The sequence below is a fragment of the Scylla paramamosain genome, chromosome 11 (assembly GCF_035594125.1).
Source record: "Scylla paramamosain isolate STU-SP2022 chromosome 11, ASM3559412v1, whole genome shotgun sequence".
NCBI lineage: Eukaryota > Metazoa > Arthropoda > Malacostraca > Decapoda > Portunidae > Scylla > Scylla paramamosain.
Genome location: NC_087161.1, coordinates 12,752,410 through 12,771,736, shown reverse-complemented (window position 1 = coordinate 12,771,736; position 19,327 = coordinate 12,752,410). Strand labels below are relative to the sequence as shown.

Sequence of the window (19,327 nt, the reverse complement as noted above, 5' to 3'; positions counted from 1 at the left end):
CATCACAGTGCAACTGTCTGATGCCCCCTGGATAATGCCCCACATTAAAAGACTCATGCGTCAGTGGACCTGGGCGTTCCACTCCTGCCCAGTCCTATACAGGAAACTAAGAAACAGAGTGATCAGGGAGATTATGGCTGCCAAGGCAAGCTATTACCTGGACAAGATACACCACCTCAAGCTGGCCAACAACAGACAGTGGTACACTAAGATCAAAGCTTTGTGTGGCCTACAAAAGCACACTTCATCTCTTCCTTGCACCTCACACCTTCCTGCTAATCTCACGGCTCAGGAGATTAACAATCACTTTGCCGCTACCTGTCAGACCTTTCCTCCCCTCCACACCACTCTGCTTCCTGTCTATCTTCCCACTCCCTCCCCTCCCCCCACTGTTCAGGCGATGGATGTTTTTAAGAGAATACTTAAATTTGAACCAATATCCACCACACCCACTGACCTTCCTATAAAAATTTACAAAGGAGTTTGCTGCAGAGCTAGCAACACTACTATGCTCCATAATAAATGCCTCTCTCTCCCAACACTCTTGCCCCACAGACTGGAAGACATCTTACGTTACCCCCATCCCCAAAACTTCCAGTCCACAGTCACTCAGTGACCTCAGGCCAGTCTCTATCACCCCCATCCCTAGCCTTATTTGTGAAGATTTTGTGTATGACTGGGCCTACACCAAAATTTGGAATACTGTGGATATCAGTCAGTTTGGAAATATTAAAGCCACCTCCACCTCCCATTACCTGACCAGCTTCCTTGAATTCATCCACAGCCACCTGGACAAGCAAAACACCTCTCTAGCTCTTGTTTTTTGTGGACTTCAAAAAAGCCTTTGATTTTGTTGATCACACTGTTGTCATCAGCAAAGCAATAAGTCTGGGTCTCCCTCCTAACCTGGTAGCATGGCTAGCCGACTTCCTCACAGAGAGGCGTCAGGCCGTTCGCTATCAGGGTTCTGTCTCTAATTTCCAACAGCTGACATGTGGGGTCCCCCAGGGGACCAAGATGGGTCTGCTATGCTTCCTCCTCCTGATTAACGACGCCCTCACTAACATCCCCCATCGCTGGAAGTATGTGGATGACTGCACCATGGGCGTCCCAGTCTCCAACAAGAATCTGGACTACTTGTCACTGCAAGCAATCTTAGAGCAACTGCAGACGTGGACGGAGGAGAGCAGGATGACCATCAACCACAGCAAAACTGTGGTGATGCAATTCTGTACCTCCTCTGTACCAGTGCCCCCTCCCCAGCTCACAGTGGGCCCTTACCCCCTCCAGGTGGTCCAATGTGCCAAGCTTCTCGGAGTCATGGTGGACAACCAGCTGACCTGGAAGCAGCATGTCGCCAGCATCGTAAGATCTGCTACCTACAGGTTGTACATGCTGCGCAGACTCAGGTCGCTGGGGATGCCGACAGACAAGTTAAAGGGGGTGTACCTCACCTTCATCCTCCCCAAACTCATGTATGCCTCCCCAGCGTGGTCCTCCTCCCTCACACACACTCAACGGCTCCAGCTGGAGAGTGTGCAGAAAAGGGCGTGCAGGGTCATCCTTGGCCCTGCCTACACCACCTATGATGAAGCCCTGACCACCCTGAATCTATCCAGACTATCCACCAGGCACTGAGAGGCTCTGGAGAAGTTTGGAAGGGGACTTCTACATCATCCACATCTCAGGCACATGCTGCCACCTGATGTGCCTCACCCTGTCCATGCCACCAAACACCACAACAAGATAATGCCCCTAAAGGCACCGCGCACGGATCGGTACAGACTTAGTGTGATTCCTACCATGGTGCGAGCCATCAATCAATAGTATTTCGCTTCTAGATTAGACTTAGCTTTAGGATTAATGATAATTATTTCCACACCCCCTCTGTACATTTTCACTTTGTAAACTGCCTGAATAATAAACCATTTATTATTATTATTATTATTATTATTATTATTATTATTATTATTATTATTATTACACACACACACTAAGCTTATGATTCAGGACACTATCACCTAAAAGGTACATAAATGAAATATTTGGTTCTATATACAACTTGTTAACAAACATTAGGGTGGCATTTAACTGTTTAGATAAAGAAATGATGGAGAAAATTATAACAAGCATGATATAACCTAAACTGGAATATGCAGCAGTAGTTTGGGCTCCACAGAGAAAAAAGGATATACTGAAACTGGAAAGAATACAGAGGATAGTGACGAAGGTGGTACAAGAATTGAAAGACTTAAACTATGAAGAAAGACTAGAAGAGAAGGGATTACCAACACTATAAGAGAGAAGAGAAAGAGGAGGCCCTATAACAATGTACAAATTAGTAGACTATATAGAAAGAATGGATAGAAATGACTTGTTACCACAGAGAGGAGGGAGAGAGATAGATGAGGGGGCATGAGAAGAAAATAAAGACGAGTGGATGTTCAAGTGACATCAAGAACATCAAGGACATCTTCCTATATAGAACTAATGAAATCTGAAATGAACTGAAGGAAGAGGTAGTTGTGGCAAACAGTGTACATATGATTAAAAAGAAACTGGATAAATATCGTTGTGGAGACAGGACAAAATGAGCTTTGGTTTGTGCCCCATACAATACAACTAGGTAAATACACACAATCACACATGCATGCATGCACATGCCTAGACGGTGGCGCAGTGGCTAGACAGCAGCCTATTTACCCCCCCCCCCACCCCCCCTCTCTCTCTCTCTCTCTCTCTCTCTCTCTCTCTCTCTCTCTCTCTCTCTCTCTCTCTCTCTCTCTCTCTCTCTCTCACACACACACACACACACACACACACACATACACACACACTGCATAGTGTAGTGGTTAGCACACTCGGCTCACAACCAAGAAGGCCTGGGTTCGAATCCCAGGAGTGGCAAGGCAATTGGGTGAGCCTCTTAGTGTGCAGCCCCTGTTCACCTAGCAGCAAGTAGGTATGGGATGTAACCCAAGGGATTGTGACCTCGCTGTCCTGGTGTGTGGTGTGTAAGTGGTCTCAGTCCTACCCAAAGATCAGTCACTATGAGCTCTGAGCTTTTTCCATAGGGGAACAGCTGGCTGGGTGATCAGCAGACAACTGTAGGTGAATCACACACACACACACACACACACACATCCAGACCCTCACTTTTTTCAACAAATCTATTTGTTTATTACAATTATTATAAGGAAACAGAATTCAAGGGATCTAGTCATACCTCAAATATTCCTATATGTATTTATCTCAAAATGTATCTCAAAATGATCAATTAATTAATGTCCCATTATGTGCATCATGTTATTCTGCATATTTTGATATACAGTAGGTGATGATCATGTTGAGTTAAAACTTATATTCAGTAGTGACGCTTCAAATTCTCGCACGTGTGGACAGACCAGATATGAGTCAGAGTGCCATTTTCACTGGGCCATAGTGAAGATGTTAAATGGAAAAATAAAAAACTGGATGGAAAGTTACTTAAAGGGGAGAGAGAGATGAGAATGGTGGTAAAAGACATAAAATCAAAATGGAGAAAAGTAAATAGTGGAGTACCAACAGGATCAGTGCTGGCACCAATACTTTTCCTCTTCTACATAAGTGATATGCCTGAAGGAGTAAAGAGTTACATGAGCTTGTTTGCAGATAATGCAAAATTACAAAGACATATAAGAAACAACAAAGTCTGTGACATTTTACAAGAGAATGTGAATAAAATCTGAAACTGAAGTAAGAAATGGGAGATGGAATTTAATGTGAAAAAATGTCATGTAATGGAAATGGGAAAAAAACGTGAAGAGACCAAAATGACATAAAATGGGAAATGAAGAAATAATAAAAGTACAAGAAGAGAAAGATCTGGGAGTGATAATACAGGATAGGCAACAGTTGGAGAAGCATGTAGAAAAGATTTTCAGAGATACATATAAAATGGTAACTAATATTGGAACAGCATTCCACTACATGGATAAAGATATGATGAGAAAAGTAATTACCACCATAATTAGACCAAAATTGGAATCAGTTACTGAATCAGTGTGGTCTTCCCATAAGAAGAAACATGTGAAAAAAGTAGAAAAGATACAAAGGATGGTAAAGATGGTTCCAGAACTGGAAGAATTAACATATGAAGACTGGTTAAAGGAAATGAATCTGCTAACATTGGAACAAAGAAGAGAAAGGGGAGATTTAACACTCATTTAATTTATAAATTGTGGAATAGAATGGAAGAAGTAGATAATGAGAAACTGCTGCTAAGAGGAGTAGGAAATAGCATTTACTCACAAGGACATAGCAAAAAACTAAGAAAAGGAAGATGCTTGAGTAACATAAAGAAATATAGTTTCCCACAAAGAAATATAGAAGTTTGGATCAGGCTAAATGAGGATGTAGAAATGAGTATGGTTCTATGGATGTAGAAATGAGTGGTGGTAATTATTTTTCTCATCATATCTTTATCCATGTAGTGGAATGCTGTTCCAATATTCCTTACCATTTTATATGTAAAGAAGAGAAAGGGGAGATTTAACACATTTATAAATTGTGGAATAGAATGGAAGAAGAAGATAATGAGAAACTGCTGTTAAGAGAAGTAGGAAATACCAGCAATGAGTGTGCACAACTTTAAGGAAAAAATGGATAAGTGTAGATATGGAAACGGGACCACACGAGCGTAGCTCAAGCCCTGTAAATTACAACTAGATAAATACACACATCAAATGCTGCTATCTACTGGTGTAACAGACAACAATTGGAGTCTGAAAATTCTGTCAATACATTCTTTTAAAGGCACATATAGTTATGAAGTAATTCCCACCCCATAGGTTCTGATGTGCAGTTCTCCAGTCTTCAGAATTTTTAAATAAGGCTAAAATTGGCTGATCTATACACAGTTTTCATCATCCATAGAGGATGAAGGAATGTAGAAGAAAGACATTTATGTGAAAAAAAAAAAGGAATGGATGGCATCAAATTTTACCTTATAAACCAGACAATCCTGATGCAAATACATGCCTTTAATATATCTTATGTAGATGCAACTGAACATGACACCTGCATGATAACTCCAAATATTTTCCTTATTACCAACACAAGATTAGGAAAATGTACATCAGGAAATATAAGTCAATACTATACCTGCAGCCTGAATTTCCAAAGAGTGCCAACCTCCACACCAGGGACAGGGCCAAAGTGATTCTGTGGAACAATGGTGCAAACTTTCTGGCGGCCAGCACATGCAAACCCTTTGCCCCAGTCACGGGAGGTGTTTCCCTTGGCAGATGCCATCTTGGCCTTCTTCTTGCTGTCTTTCAGCTTCTCTCCAGCCTTCACAATCTCAGTATCATCATTCTTACACAGTGGACAGAACCTGGAAATCATCATTATGGTACACACAAGAAACTTTTTATACTGAATGAGAGCACTCAAATGAATGATGACATACATTTACAAGAAGTGAGATTAAAACACTGCAAGACTGTGCAAGACTATTCACAGGAAAAAGTCATACTTGGCTTAAATTTAGATTCTATATCCTTCAAAGGAGAAACCTTTAGTGGTGATGTACTGTCTCTTGTGCCTCTGCCATGTTTGAAATGCTTTCTTAAGTACCATTGTTTCTGTGTTCCATATGTCATCTGCAATTCCTAATGCATTTCCACAGATCAAAATGGCTATCTTAGTACTTGAACTCCATCACAGAAGTCACAGAAAGAAAAAAAAAAAAAAAAATATATATATATATATATATATATATATATATATATATATATATATATATATATATATATATATATATATATATATATATATATATATATATATATATATATATATATATATATATATATATATATATATATATATATATATATATATATATATATATATATATATATATATAAATAAATAAATAAATAAATAAATAAATAAATAAATAAATAAATAAATAAATAAATAAAATAAAATAAAACAAAAAAATCAGCAACAGGGAACAGGGGGAAGGCAAGAGGGAAATGGAAGCATGGACTTTTTTTATGTGTGAAGTGAATGAAAAAGAATACTTAAATATGGGGGAAAAAAGAGTCAACAAAGTTCTTGCATCTCTCCAAAATAAAAGATTTAAAAAAAATGTAGGGAAAGTTAATTCCAGAGCTATTTTGATACTCCTCTCTTGAAGCAGTTTAAGTCATAGTGTAATAAGTGAAAGTAAAAGACCCAACAAGCACTTTTCCTCTTCAAGATTATTCAAATTGCATGGTTTAATTTAGAGGGACAGAGGGTGTAATGATGGAGGGGACTCTGCATTAGCCATGAATTCCATAGCAAGTTGTCTTTTTTTTTTCTGTTAGATGGCTACTGGCAAAAAAAAAAAAAAAAAAAAAAAAAAAAAAAAAAAAAAAAAAAAAAACTTGGGTGCAGTGAGTTGAGTGTCATTGAAGGGGATAGTTTTCTGGAAGGTTGTGTCAGGTTCATAGATGGATGGATTGAGTTTTTGAAGTATTGAACAATACCAAGATTGCTCTGACCCAAATAGAAATTTTAGAGAGATAAGAAGTGAGTTCCCTGTGTATGCCGTGTAATTCCTGAAGAGTTAGATATCTACAAAAAAGACATGGAAAAGTGTATGATGGTATCATCAGTACAGGAGTGGATAGGACTAGAAGTTTGGTTTAAAAAGATCACTAATGAATAATCGAAAGAGAGTGGGTGACAAGACAGAACCTTAAGGAACGCCACTGTTAATAAACTAGAACAGTGACCATCTACCACAACAGCAATAGAATGGTCAGAAAGGAAATTTGAAGTGAAGTTAGAGAGAGGGATAAAAGCCATAGAAGGGTAGTTTGGAAATCAAAGATTTGTGCCAGACTCTGTCAAAAGCTTTTTGATATGTTTATAAGGCAATAGCAAATGCTTCACCAAAATCCTTAAAAGATGACCAAGACTTAGAAAGGAAAGCCAGAAAAGAAAACCAGTAGAGTGGCCATGATGGAACCCATACTGATGATCAAATATAAGGTTGTGAAGTGATAGATGTTTAAGAATCTTAATTTTGAGGATAGACTTAAAAACTTTAGAGGTAGGAAATCAAAGCAATTTTGAGGGATTAGAGCAGTCATCCTTTTTATTAATAGGCTGAATGTAGGCAAACTTTCACCAAGAAGGAAAGGTAGATGTTAATAGACAGAGTTGGAAGAGTTTGACTAGGCAAGGTGAAAGCACAGAGGCACAGTTTTGGAGAAAAACAGGAAGAACCCAATCAGGTCCTTAAGCCTTCTGAGGGTTAAGGCAGTGATGCCATCAGGTTGAAATAAGGGAGGGAAAGATGAAAAGTAAAGTTATTAGATATTTTTTTAGGTAGGTGCCAGAAGTCATGAGGGGAGTTAGATGTAGAAGGATTTTGACATTTTCTATTGATGAAGGAGCTTTTGGGTAGTTGGAGAATAGATTAGGTATGATTCTGGGCAGACATATAAAGTGCAAGAGATTCTTGTGATGGAAGGCTCAAGTACCATTTCTGGGCCACCTCTCTCTCATGTATAGCACTAGAACAGGCTGTGTTAAACCAAGGTTTGGAAGGTTTAGAGTGAGAGATAGAGTGAGGAATGTATGCCTCCATGCCAGACACTATCACCTCTGTCATGTGCTTAGCACACAGAGACTGGTCTCTGTCATGAAAGCAGTATTCATTCCAAGGAAAATCTAAATGATGCCTCCTCAGGTCCCCCAGTTAACAAAGGCAAAACACCAGAGGGACCTCTGGTTTGGTGGACCCAGAGGAGGAATTGGAGCAATAGGACAAGATACAGATGAGGTTGTGATTGGAAGAGCCCAACAGAGAAGACAGAGTAATAGCATAAGTAGAAGGATTTTACTTCGGCAAATCACTTGTCTGCTAGATGGTGCTGTTCACATGAGATACACTACACTTCGCCACACAGTCAGTTACTATGCAGACACCACACAAGTCGGACGTCGGTCCTGCCTCCTGTTCAGTTGTTACGACTTCTGTTATCGAGGAGTGATAGGAATATTAGTTTTCTTGTTTGGATTGTGTATTATGATTTCCATTACCTGTTATAAGGGTGGAATATTGTCTTTAGTTATCCGTTACCTCATTATAGGGCGGAGTATTGCCTATGGATATCCGTTACCTGATAAGGGCGGAGTGTTGCCTATTTGAATCTGTTACCTGATTTAAGGGCGGATTATGGACTATAAATATCCATTATCTTATATAAGGGCGGATTATTGGTGATATGATATCCGTTACTTGGTATAAGGCGGATTATTGGCAAATATTTTATGCTACATATACGTATATATAACAATATTTGGGCACTCTCGTGAGCCGACATAGGTGCGAGATGGTTCCATCTTGCTACCCATTATTGGGGCAAGAGGAATATTGCCTTATTTACAAGCCTGGGGGCATTTGACTTCCCAGATTACTATAAGGAAGGAGTTTTTGATTTAAAGTTACCCTGTGTGTGAGGTTAAGGCACCCGTGGGGTTATAAAAGGAACTGCTGTTAAAAGGGGTGGCGTCTTGTTAACATTAGCCGCCATGTCTAGGACGCCTTCTGATGCTTGCCCCAGTCCTGAGAGATTCAGAACTACCAGCATGCCACGCACCTCAGCTAAGGTAAAGGAACTACATAAGGAGAGTAAACATGAAGAAAGATCCAGATCTAAGAGCCGTTCTACTCATCATGAGAGGTTAAGTTACTCTCGGTCACCTTCCCCTTCTCCAAAATACACTGGTGAAGACAGCACTGCGCCTTCTTTGGGCATGATTATGGATGCTTTGACTGAGTTGAGGAAAGACATGGACAAGCTTAAGAAGGAAAATAGGGCTGTGAAGTCAAAAGCAGTTCATAACAATGCTCCCCTGTAGGTGTCAAATAATCTCGTACTTTGATGCCTGATTCTCAGGAATCACAGGCAGGATTTTCTGGATTTAGAACTCCACTGAGGGAGGACAGTGATGAGGAAGAGGAAATCCAGAGGGATGTTTCTCATGATAGTATATTGTTACAAGGTGCTAAGAATTATGGACCCATGGAAACTGTCTCAAAAGAACTTGACAAGGAAATTGCTGTAATGGTGAACCACTTGTTTATTAATGGCATGAGGCAGGAAGATTACAAAGCCATTCTAGAGGATGAGGTGACATTTAGACCAAATAACTGCCATGCATTAACTCAAGTGGATTGCAACCCACAGGTCCTGGACGCACTGCCTGCAGAGGCAAAGAAGGCAGACTTCCGCTTAAGGGAAGCGGGAAAAAGATATTACCAAGGCAGCTACTATTGTTGTAAAATCGCTTACTGTGCTAGACAAGGTGGCACGTGATGAAGAGCACCAAATTATTGCAAATGAGGTGGCCATGCTCAATGGTGCATTGGCATTATTGGGTAATGCCCACTACAGAAATAACTTGAACAGTCAACATATCATAAAGAGGGACATTAATCCCAAATATTCTCATTTGTGTGCTGACAAGGCTCCCATGACGGGTCTATTGTTTGGGGATGACCTGTCACAAGCCAACAGAAATATTGAGGAGGCAGAAAGGCTGAAAACCAAATTCACTTTTAAGAAGCCTACATCTTGGACTGCAAGCAGTGGCAGATTTGGTGGAGGTAAACAATGTAACTTTTTTGCCAAGGCCTCCTCCTGTGGATTCCCATCCAGATATCAGCCATATGGTTTTCGCAGGATGCCCTCCAGTGGTGAACACAGGCGCTCCTACCCTGCTCAAACTTGGACAACAAAAAACGTGAGAGGCTGGGGTCAACATAACCCCCGGCGTTAACCCAGGTGAAAGAACAATTTGAGGCTGGGCAACTTCACAAGTTTATCAATAAATGGCGTGTGATTACAAGTGACCTGTTCATTTTGGATATGGTGGAACATTGTCATCTGAATATAGATGAAGCTAATATCGGATATTTATTTAGAGAGGATATACAGTATGTCTTTAGTGAGGAAGATAAACTGATTATGCATTAGGAGGTTAAAAAATTGTTATAGATAAAGGCCATCATAGAGACACATAGACAGGATCAACAAATACTTTCACCAGTTTTTCTGAGGAAGAATAAGACGGGGGATTATAGGATGAGACTTTAATAGATGGATGAACATTACAGAGGAGATTAGAACAGATTTGAACTGGTGGATTAAGGAATTGGAGAATCAAAACAGGAAAATATTCAGAAATGCACCAGATACTGAGTTGTTCACAGATGCTTAAAATCTAGGATGGGCAGGTTGCCAAAATAGCATCACTACCAATGATAGATGGTCCCCTGAAGAGGTGCGTTCGCACATTAATGCGTGAATTATTGGCTATGTTATTCTCATTGAGATCTTTTACACATCTCCTTAGAGGTTTACACGTCAGGGTGTTATGTGATAACACCACAGCGATTAATTACATGAATGAGATGGGAGGTGTTAAGTCAATAGTTTGTGATGACATTAGTAGGAACATCTGGGAATGGTGTCTTAGTAATGGGGTATGGCTGACAGCTTCCCACATACCAGGCAAATGTAACGTCATGGCCGACGAGGCATCACGTTCCTTTAATGACAGACATGAGTGGCAGCTGAATGAGAAGATATTTAAGGAATTGTGTTCTATATTTGGGAATCCTTGTATAGACCTATTCGCTTCACATTTGAACAAACAAATGACTCCATTCTGTGCATGGACACCAGATCCAGAGGCTGCATATATTGATGCAGTTACAATTCCATGGGCTAAATTTAAATTGGTTTACCTCTTTCCTCCCTTCTCTCTGATCTCTAGATGTCTGCAGAAGTTAAGGGAGGAAAGGACCAGAGGATGGATCATAGTGCCACTTTGGCCATCACAACCGTGGATGGGGGTGCTCCTTCGGATGCTAGTAGACGACCCTCGGGTCATAGAGAGAAGGAAAAATGTGTTAATGCATCTGTCAACTGCTGAGGAACACCCAATAATGAAACACACAAATTTGATGGCTTGTCAGTTGTCCAGAAACAACTTGGAGAACGTGGCATATCTAAAGAAGGTACAGAAATCATTATGGCCTCTTGGAAACCAGCAACAGGTAGACAATACAACACTCACATCAAGAGGTGGACACTCTTTTGTAGTAGAGGGAACATTAATCCCATTGCACCATCTATAGCAGATATATTAAACTTTCTGTCTCGTAACTTTCAAAGGAATGTGGGTTATGAAAGCATTAACATGGCGAGAGGGACTCTATCTGCAATAGGAATTATGGTGGAAGGCTGCAGAGCGGGCAATCACCCACTTGTCAACAGATTTCTGCGGGGAGTCTTCAACTTACGCCCTTCTACACCCAGGTACGCAACGACCTGGGATGTGAAACTTGTATTACAAAAGATAAGACTCATGGAACCACTACACAGCCTAACACTGAAAGACTTATCGCTAAAAATGGTGATGCTGATGGCAATGACACAAGCAGCCAGGATCCAAACTTTGCACTTATTGTTGGTGAATATGGCATTTGGAGAAGAATCTGTTTCAGTTTTGTTAGGAGGTAACATCAAACAATGCAGGCCAAAATTTAATGTTCGTACTATTGTATTTAAAGCTTATCCTCAGGATTACAGATTGTGTGTAGTTAAGGCTATGAAAGAATATATAGAAAGAACTGAGAGGCTAAGGACAGAATCTGGAAATGCAGATGGGAGATTACTCATAAGTTATATAAAACCTCATAGGAGTGCTTCTAAGGACATGGTGGCAAGGTGGCTTAAAACCATGTTATGTAAGTGTGGGATTGATACCAAGAGGTACACAGCAGGTAGTATTAGACCTGCGTCAGTGTCTAAGGCAAAGGCACTGGATGTGCCTATTGCCACCATCATGGCAAAAGCTGGTTGGACGCAGGAAGCCACATTTGCTAAATATTATAATAAGGATATACAAGGGGAAATAGACCCTTTTCAAGAAGCAGTGCTAGGCTCAGTATAATGTAAGGTTTGAAATGTTATCAGCAGTAAAAATCATGTTCTATTTTCATAAATGACAATGGGGTTTTTGTAATAGGAACTTTTATTTATACCTATTTACAAAATGTGAATTTTGACAGAACCCTTTACATACAACACCCACATGACTTTAAAATCTCATGTGAACGGCACCATCTAGCAGACAAGTGATTTGCCGAAGTAAAATTACAGAAGTACATGAGACTTACCGTAGGTTAGTTGAAATGTGCTTCGGATTTTGCGAGGCACATCACGTCTGCTAGATGGTAGAGTTCACATGCCCTCCACTCCCTCCCTTTGTTAATTGATGATTCTTGGTTTACACAACAAAAATTCAAGGACTGGAAGGGTTGGGAGATAATATTTCATGTGGGTAGTTGTATCTTTAAAAACTGACTGTGTGGCGAAGTGTAGTGTATCTCATGTGAACTCTACCATCTAGCAGACGTGATGTGTTTCGCAAAATCCGAAGCACATTTCAACTAACCTACAGTAAGTCTCATGTACTTCTGTAATTAGAGATTAGGAAAAGGTCAAGAATGTTGGACTTCTCTCGAAGATGGTAAGGAACATGAGTAGGGTATTACACTAATTGTTCTAGGTTGAGGAGGATAGCAAAGTTAAAGGTTATTTCATCAGGTTGGTCAGTGATGGGGCAGGAAAGCCAAAGCTGGTGGTGAACATTGAAGTCTCCAAGAATGGAGATCTCAGCAAAAGAGAAGAGTCAGGATGTGCTCCACTTTGGAAGTTAAAGTCAAAGAATTTTTTATTGCCCAAGGAGTTAGGTGAGAGGTATAGAGCACAGATAAATTTAGTTTGAGAATGTCTCCATGGTCACAGTCAGATGGTAGAAAATTTGGAAGATTCAAGAGCATGGACATGAGAGCAAATTAGGTCATTGTGCACATAGACACAACATCCAGCTTTGGATTGAAAATGAAGATAGAGAAAGTAGGCTATTGTCAGTTGCCTCAGACACCTACATTTCAGTGATAAAAAGATGATGTTTAGTTGAGGAGAGGTGGCATAGCACAAATTAACAATCAGATCTGAGGCCACAAATGCTGCCTAAGTTAATGAAGAAAAAGTTGTGGGGTGTGTCAAGACACTTAGGGTTGATACCAGAAGATGAGCAGTCTGACCTGGGGACATTTGTGGTTCCCTCCCAAAACAGGGACTTCGAGTTGACCTGGGGACATTTGTGGTCCCCTCCCAAAACAAGGACTCCAAGGTTGGTGTAGGTACCACCATAAAATTTAAAATTTTGAGTGAAGGGTGTGTGTGTGTGTGTATTAAGTGCATGTAGAGTTGTGTTTAGGAGAAGAGTAGTCTTTAGAGGGCATGCTGTGACTGCCCCCTTGTGTTGTGAGACACAAAAGGAAATATTCAGTGAAGTCATAGCTGGGTTATGGGAAAGTTCACAGCATCCCCTGATCCATTACAAATCAGTCCAGTGCTTGAGACTTCAGAGGCAGTAATTATCATTTCAGCTGATGTCAACTGCCTCCTCCAGGTAGTCCCATGTTACCCATGTGAAAGATTCATTGTCTGACTGTAAAGGTGAAGATGTACAACTATATTCCTAGTTACAGAGTTCATATGAGTTTTAAAGGGAGAGTACCCCATGAATTAAAAATTGCATCTACAGTGATTAATATTTTATATGTTATATATATATTAGTACCCTGGTTAACACATGGAAATTTCAAGCAGATCAAATAAGAAAAAAAATTAAGATTTTTTTTCTTTCAATAAATTTTGAATGGATTTTTCTCTCTCACATTTTTTACTGTTTTCTTTTTTTAACATATACATCTGATAATTTATTGTAATCCTAACAATTTGTCTTTTTTTTAAAGTGTTTTCATTAATTTGAAAAAAATAAAATAAATAAATAAAAATAAAAAAGGGATAATTGTAGAACATATGACAACTAAGCCTTAAAAAAATCTACAGTATTTGATTTTGTATATCCAAAAGTTTTACCAAAATTAAGGAAAAAATAAATCTATCAAGTTCATTTCATACTACTTTTGAGAAAAATGCATTTGAAGTTCTGCTAAAGTTTCTCCATGCTACAAATGCTGCTTTCATATGAATTTTATGGGATCACATATTAGTGCATGTATAAAAGGATCTGCCACCTTCTTTCCTCTTATAAAGACATTAATCCTTCAAAGTCAAGGGTGTCAGGGCACATCATGCCCCTCATTATTGCAAGGTTCCATCAGAATTCTCCAGGTGCATGGTTTTCAGTTGTAGCTCCTTTTTGCCTTCCTCTTCTTCTTTGCCTTCTTCAGTGCAATCTTTGTGTTTTCTCTCATTAATTCATTTTGATATATAAATTTGTTCCAAATATTTTCATGAGTAGGTTGCACTTCTCATATCCAAAAGTGTGTTCCAAGGTAGTTGGTGGTGTGTGGCAATAGTTTTGGTTACAATGCTTGCTATAAACTGTATGTTGTGTGGACCACCTAATGCTGTGAGCAGTGTAGTGGGTGGAGGATGGCATAAAAGTAACTGGTTAGATGCCTTGTTTCTACTGCTTGCTGATGCCATCAATCATCAGCTGAAGCTTCTTCTCATGCATTCTTGACATTGGCATACTTGAAGCATGACTCAGAAATGCCTTGGGAAGTGAAGAAAAGGACAGGCAAGAAGCAGAGCAATGCACATCTTCCCTCCACTGTATTTTCCCTGTCACCAAGCTACATGCTAGTGAATCACCCTAATTCCCCCCCCTCAGTTGTCCACACAGAGCAGTTGGTGTGACAGATTCATTAGAATGCATGAATATGTGATTATTTTACATAATTAATTGAACGATATTGGACAGTATTGTCCATGTGTCACAGTCAGCAAGCCATACCCAAGCAATGTCTATTTAAATCTCCTCACTCCTGGCAATCAAATTTATGTCTGGGCAAAAAACTCCATCATTCGATAGCCAAAGGACTGGGTGTCACCAATGACCATACAATTGAAAATAATGTTTTTCAAAATCATTTTAATAGTTTAATGGCAAACTCTCCTCTTAAGCCACATGGCCAACCTTATTGGACCTCAGGGCTGGCTCTACATTTGCTATAAAGCAAAAGTGGCTAGGTAGGTAATAGGTAGGGTAGTGTGGATGAAGTAAGTGCTGGACTATGTGTGTGGTGGCTACCTTGCTGGTAGTGGTGAGCGTGAGTGTGGTCTACTGAGCAATTATTATTATTATTATTATCGTTATGGACCATTTTTCTGTACAGTATATATGAATCCACCTTCAAAGCCTGGTTTGGTTCCACCTTCCCTTGTAAAAGAGAGGAGTCAAATTTAAATGCCTTTGCTCAGCTACTTACTTATCCATAGGACCCTTGTGAGTGGTGATGCAGCTACTGGCTGTGAGGGTTGATAGCACCATGGTAGAGTGTCACAATAAAAAGTAAAAAAACAAACAGGCAGAAAGTTCCAGTTTACAAGTAAAAGGGACAAATTAGTGAAGTTACAGTATGTGTAGTGTATTTATATATTCAGCCGCAGGAAGGACTCAGGGTTGGTATATATAAATGGGTGTTTGAAGCATTTGCACCAGTCTGTCCACAGGCCTGTTGAATGATTGTTTATTGTGGACCCAATACATGACAACAAGGATGGGATTCAGTCACGATACTTCCTAAGCCCCTGCTACTACACAATACTGGAAGATAGTGACAAAAGTGGGGACCGTGGAAGCCTACCAACCTGGGGAAGATCTTGAAGCATATGGTGAATCATTCAAACAATTCCTGGTGACTAACAACATAATCAAACCAGGAAGGAAGAGACCACTTTTTCTGACAGTTTGTGGCCCCACAGTGCACCAGTTGTTAAGAAATGTGTGTGCCCCAGAAAAGCCATCAGAGAGAATGTTAGAGGTTTTGCTAAAGCTGGCAAAAGAGCATTATACACCAAAAGTGTTAGTTGTTGTGGCATGATACCAATTCAATTTGGAAAGACAAGAGACGGGGCAGTCAATCAACAGCTACATAGCAGAATACATAGCATAAGGATGGCTTCATCTTGCAACTTCAGAGAAAACATGGAGTACCTAAGAGACTGTTTGGTGTGTGGAGTGAGCAATGACAGGATTCAATGCAGACTGCAACAGGGTGATGACCTCATGCGGGTATTGGAAGTGCTTCTCACAAACAAACCAAGTGGGTGTGTTACCTAAGATAGCAGTGGAAACAGCAGAGAACACAGGAAATGAGGGAAGCCCTATATGGCACACCTCCATAGCTGCTGACAACAATGAGGACCCAGAGCAATAGATATCTGCATGAAAAAGGGTATATATAACTTGACCAACAACAACAAGGATGCTTGGTGCTACAACGAAGAAAACAACAGCAAAAATACACCCCCTGCAGCTACTCCCGCGTTGAGAAAAGCCGAGAATATCCGCAGAACAGGTCCTAATCCCATAGACAGCAGACCTTCCTCCTCTAGCTGTTCACTCACTCCTCTGGTAGCAGAAGACACATCTCTCACCTACACTAACTTACAACTCTACTAAGAAGAAAACATTAAGTTTAGAAGAAAAAGGACAGTAAGTTATAAGAAGATGAGAAGAAAGAAGACATTAAGTTATAAGAAGGAAGACAAGAAGAGAAGGCAAGAAAAGAAGCCTAAGAAGATATAAGAAGTACCAAGAAAAGAGGATAAGAAGTTGTAAGAAGATGAAACCTTTCAAGAATTCAAGAGAAGAAGAGACGAGATGTTGTACACAACCCTATTGGTCGTGAGTAGAGCTCAGAGTGAGGCAAGGTGGGTTTGTCAATCAAAATAATTCATATATATTATTCATTTATTTGTGTACGCATTTATTCTTATAGTTTAAGTTTTATTTAGGTATTATAAATCCATTTAAGCCTCACACAGTAACACTGAAGAGTATAATCTCATTAGAGAGATAAGTGGGTGGTATAGTACGTGGACTGAATGAAATGTACTTATCTCAAAGCCTGTCACTAGTGTGTTATTGTTGAAAGTCTGTATTTAAGTTAATTTAACCCTTATATTCCGGTGATTAAACTATTTTCCCATAAGCCATGACAGGTAAAAATCATAAACCTAGAAATTGTCAGAAGACTGTTTGAATACTAATATTTTTTTTCTCTGTTATTCTGAATACAATGATGTACTTTGTGGCTCGATGTGATCTCTGAAAAGGTTAGTTATGGCTTATCAAGGATCTCACTGTGTGATCTGTCAACCAGAAACAGCCCGAAGACACACACACACACACACACACACACACACACACACACACACACACACACACACACACACACACACACACACACAATAATAGGGAAGGATCTGAGATCCTTCCCTATTATCAGGCTGTCCGTGTCCTTTGCTCTTATTAGGTCCCTTGTCTCTTATCAGGGTGCTTTCCACACGGCAGGTCGCTGGGGTTGCCAAGTGTCGCCCTCAGAACGGGAGAATAGCTTAGTTACCGCTAAATATACAGAGCTAGTGGCAACACTGCGGGTGGAAACAGGTGCCAGACACTTCCACGTGCCATCTGACTCGAGAAACCGCACTTGGAGCTCAAAATTGAGGCGTGAAAATTCTTGATTACGGGAACGATCGCTGTCGCTACGGATGCACTGATGCAATCGTTCATATATGATCACCAGAATGAAAGGGTTAATAAATTTAAGTTGTAATCCAAGTTTTCACATCCATATATATTCCCACCTAAAACCTATCCTCATAGAAGAGATTGGTGATAAGATTAAAGAGATCATTAAGATCATAAGCAATAATAAAGTCCCAAGAGACGGGGTACAACGTGGGGCAAAGCAACGAAGTTGGTAATAGCCATGGAATTTGTCCCTGTTGAGGTACGATTGTTGGCTAGAGAGTTGGATCAACAAGTGAACAGAGTCAAGCAACTAACACACAAGACTGGAATGACCAAACAAATTTGAGTAGCAGCTCGGTTAGCAACCAGGAGTGCAGTTACTATGGTGAAAAAACACCACACATCAAAACATCCACAGCAAGAAGTAAAGTGCTTCAAATACAGAAAGAAAGGCCACTTTTGAAGGAAATTTCAAAGCGAGACTGTGGTGAACAGCATGAGCAAGAACAAAAGGAGCAGTGGTAGTGAGTCTGAGGAGGAGATTTATGGTGTGATGTAGTTACCTGACAAAACTTCAAGGGAAAGAAAGTATCCACCCATAATGGTGGAGGCTGAGGTGCAAGAATGGCAAACATGGATGGGGCTGGATATAGGTGCAAGCACATCAGTGATGAGTGAGAAAGAATGGTGGTGTATCCCAGTGTCTTAGACTAGAGAGCACACAAAGGCAGCTGGTGACCTACATGGGAAAGAAGTTGGCAGTGTGTGGTACAGCTATGGTGGATGTGGAACTTAATGGTCAGTGCCTAAGTTGCCAGAGACAGTAGTAAGAGGGGAGGACCACTGCTGTTCAGCCATGAATGAAGGCTGGATTGAGAAACACTGCTACAGATGAGGGGAATTGCAAATGAGAAAGACCTCATCAAGGATATGTTACACAATTACTTGGAAGTATTTGTCCCAGAACTGGAGAAAAAAGACTCAAAGCCCAGCTATGATTGAAAAAGGGTGCTCATCCCATGGCCATGAAAGTGCAACTGATACCTCATGCGCTGTACCTGACAGTGGAATGGGAGTTGGACCATTGGCTGAAGGAAGGAATTGCTGAAATGGTGGATTCCATTAATAGTATTGGATGGGTGACACCACTGGTGGTGGTACCAAAGCCAGATGGAAGGGTAAGACTAGCAACAACTTATTGTATTACCATCAACCCTCAACTTGATATTAAAAAAAACATACTCTGCCAACACCAGATGACTTGTTTGAAAGAGTTAAGGCCAAACTGTCTGCAAAATTGGACCTCAAGAATGCCTACCGACAAATGGAGCTCATGGACAGCTCAAAAGATTTCACAACCATCACAATGCACTGCGGACTCTTGCATATGAACAGACTTCCATTTGGTTTATCAAACTGTGGTGATATATTTCAAGTAGCCATGGGCAGAGTGCTGAAGGGCTCTTGGGCTGTGTGGCATATCTGAATGACTTGTGACTGGCAAGAACAGCCAAGACCTTACTGAGAAGCTGGAAAGTCATATGTAGACTGAAACACCATGGAATATGCCTGAAGAAAGAAAAGTGACAGTTCAATCTTAGTGAAGTCTGGTACTTCTGTGACTGGGCTCAAGCCCTTTCCTGAAAAAAAAACTCAACTGTGTGAGGCTTCCGAAGACTGACAAATG

At 40.3% G+C, this 19,327-nt stretch overlaps 1 protein-coding gene across 2 annotated transcripts in view; it reads right to left on the bottom strand.

The window, feature by feature from the left end:
• Positions 1–19,327, bottom strand: part of LOC135104963 (E3 ubiquitin-protein ligase UHRF1-like) — a 195,803-nt gene that overhangs the window by 87,927 nt on the left and 88,549 nt on the right. For both annotated transcript variants that reach the window (XM_064012792.1, XM_064012793.1), the window contains exon 7: positions 5,143–5,374. In XM_064012792.1, coding sequence (XP_063868862.1) covers positions 5,143–5,374 — 232 coding nt within the window. The remainder of the gene's footprint in view (positions 1–5,142; positions 5,375–19,327) is intronic.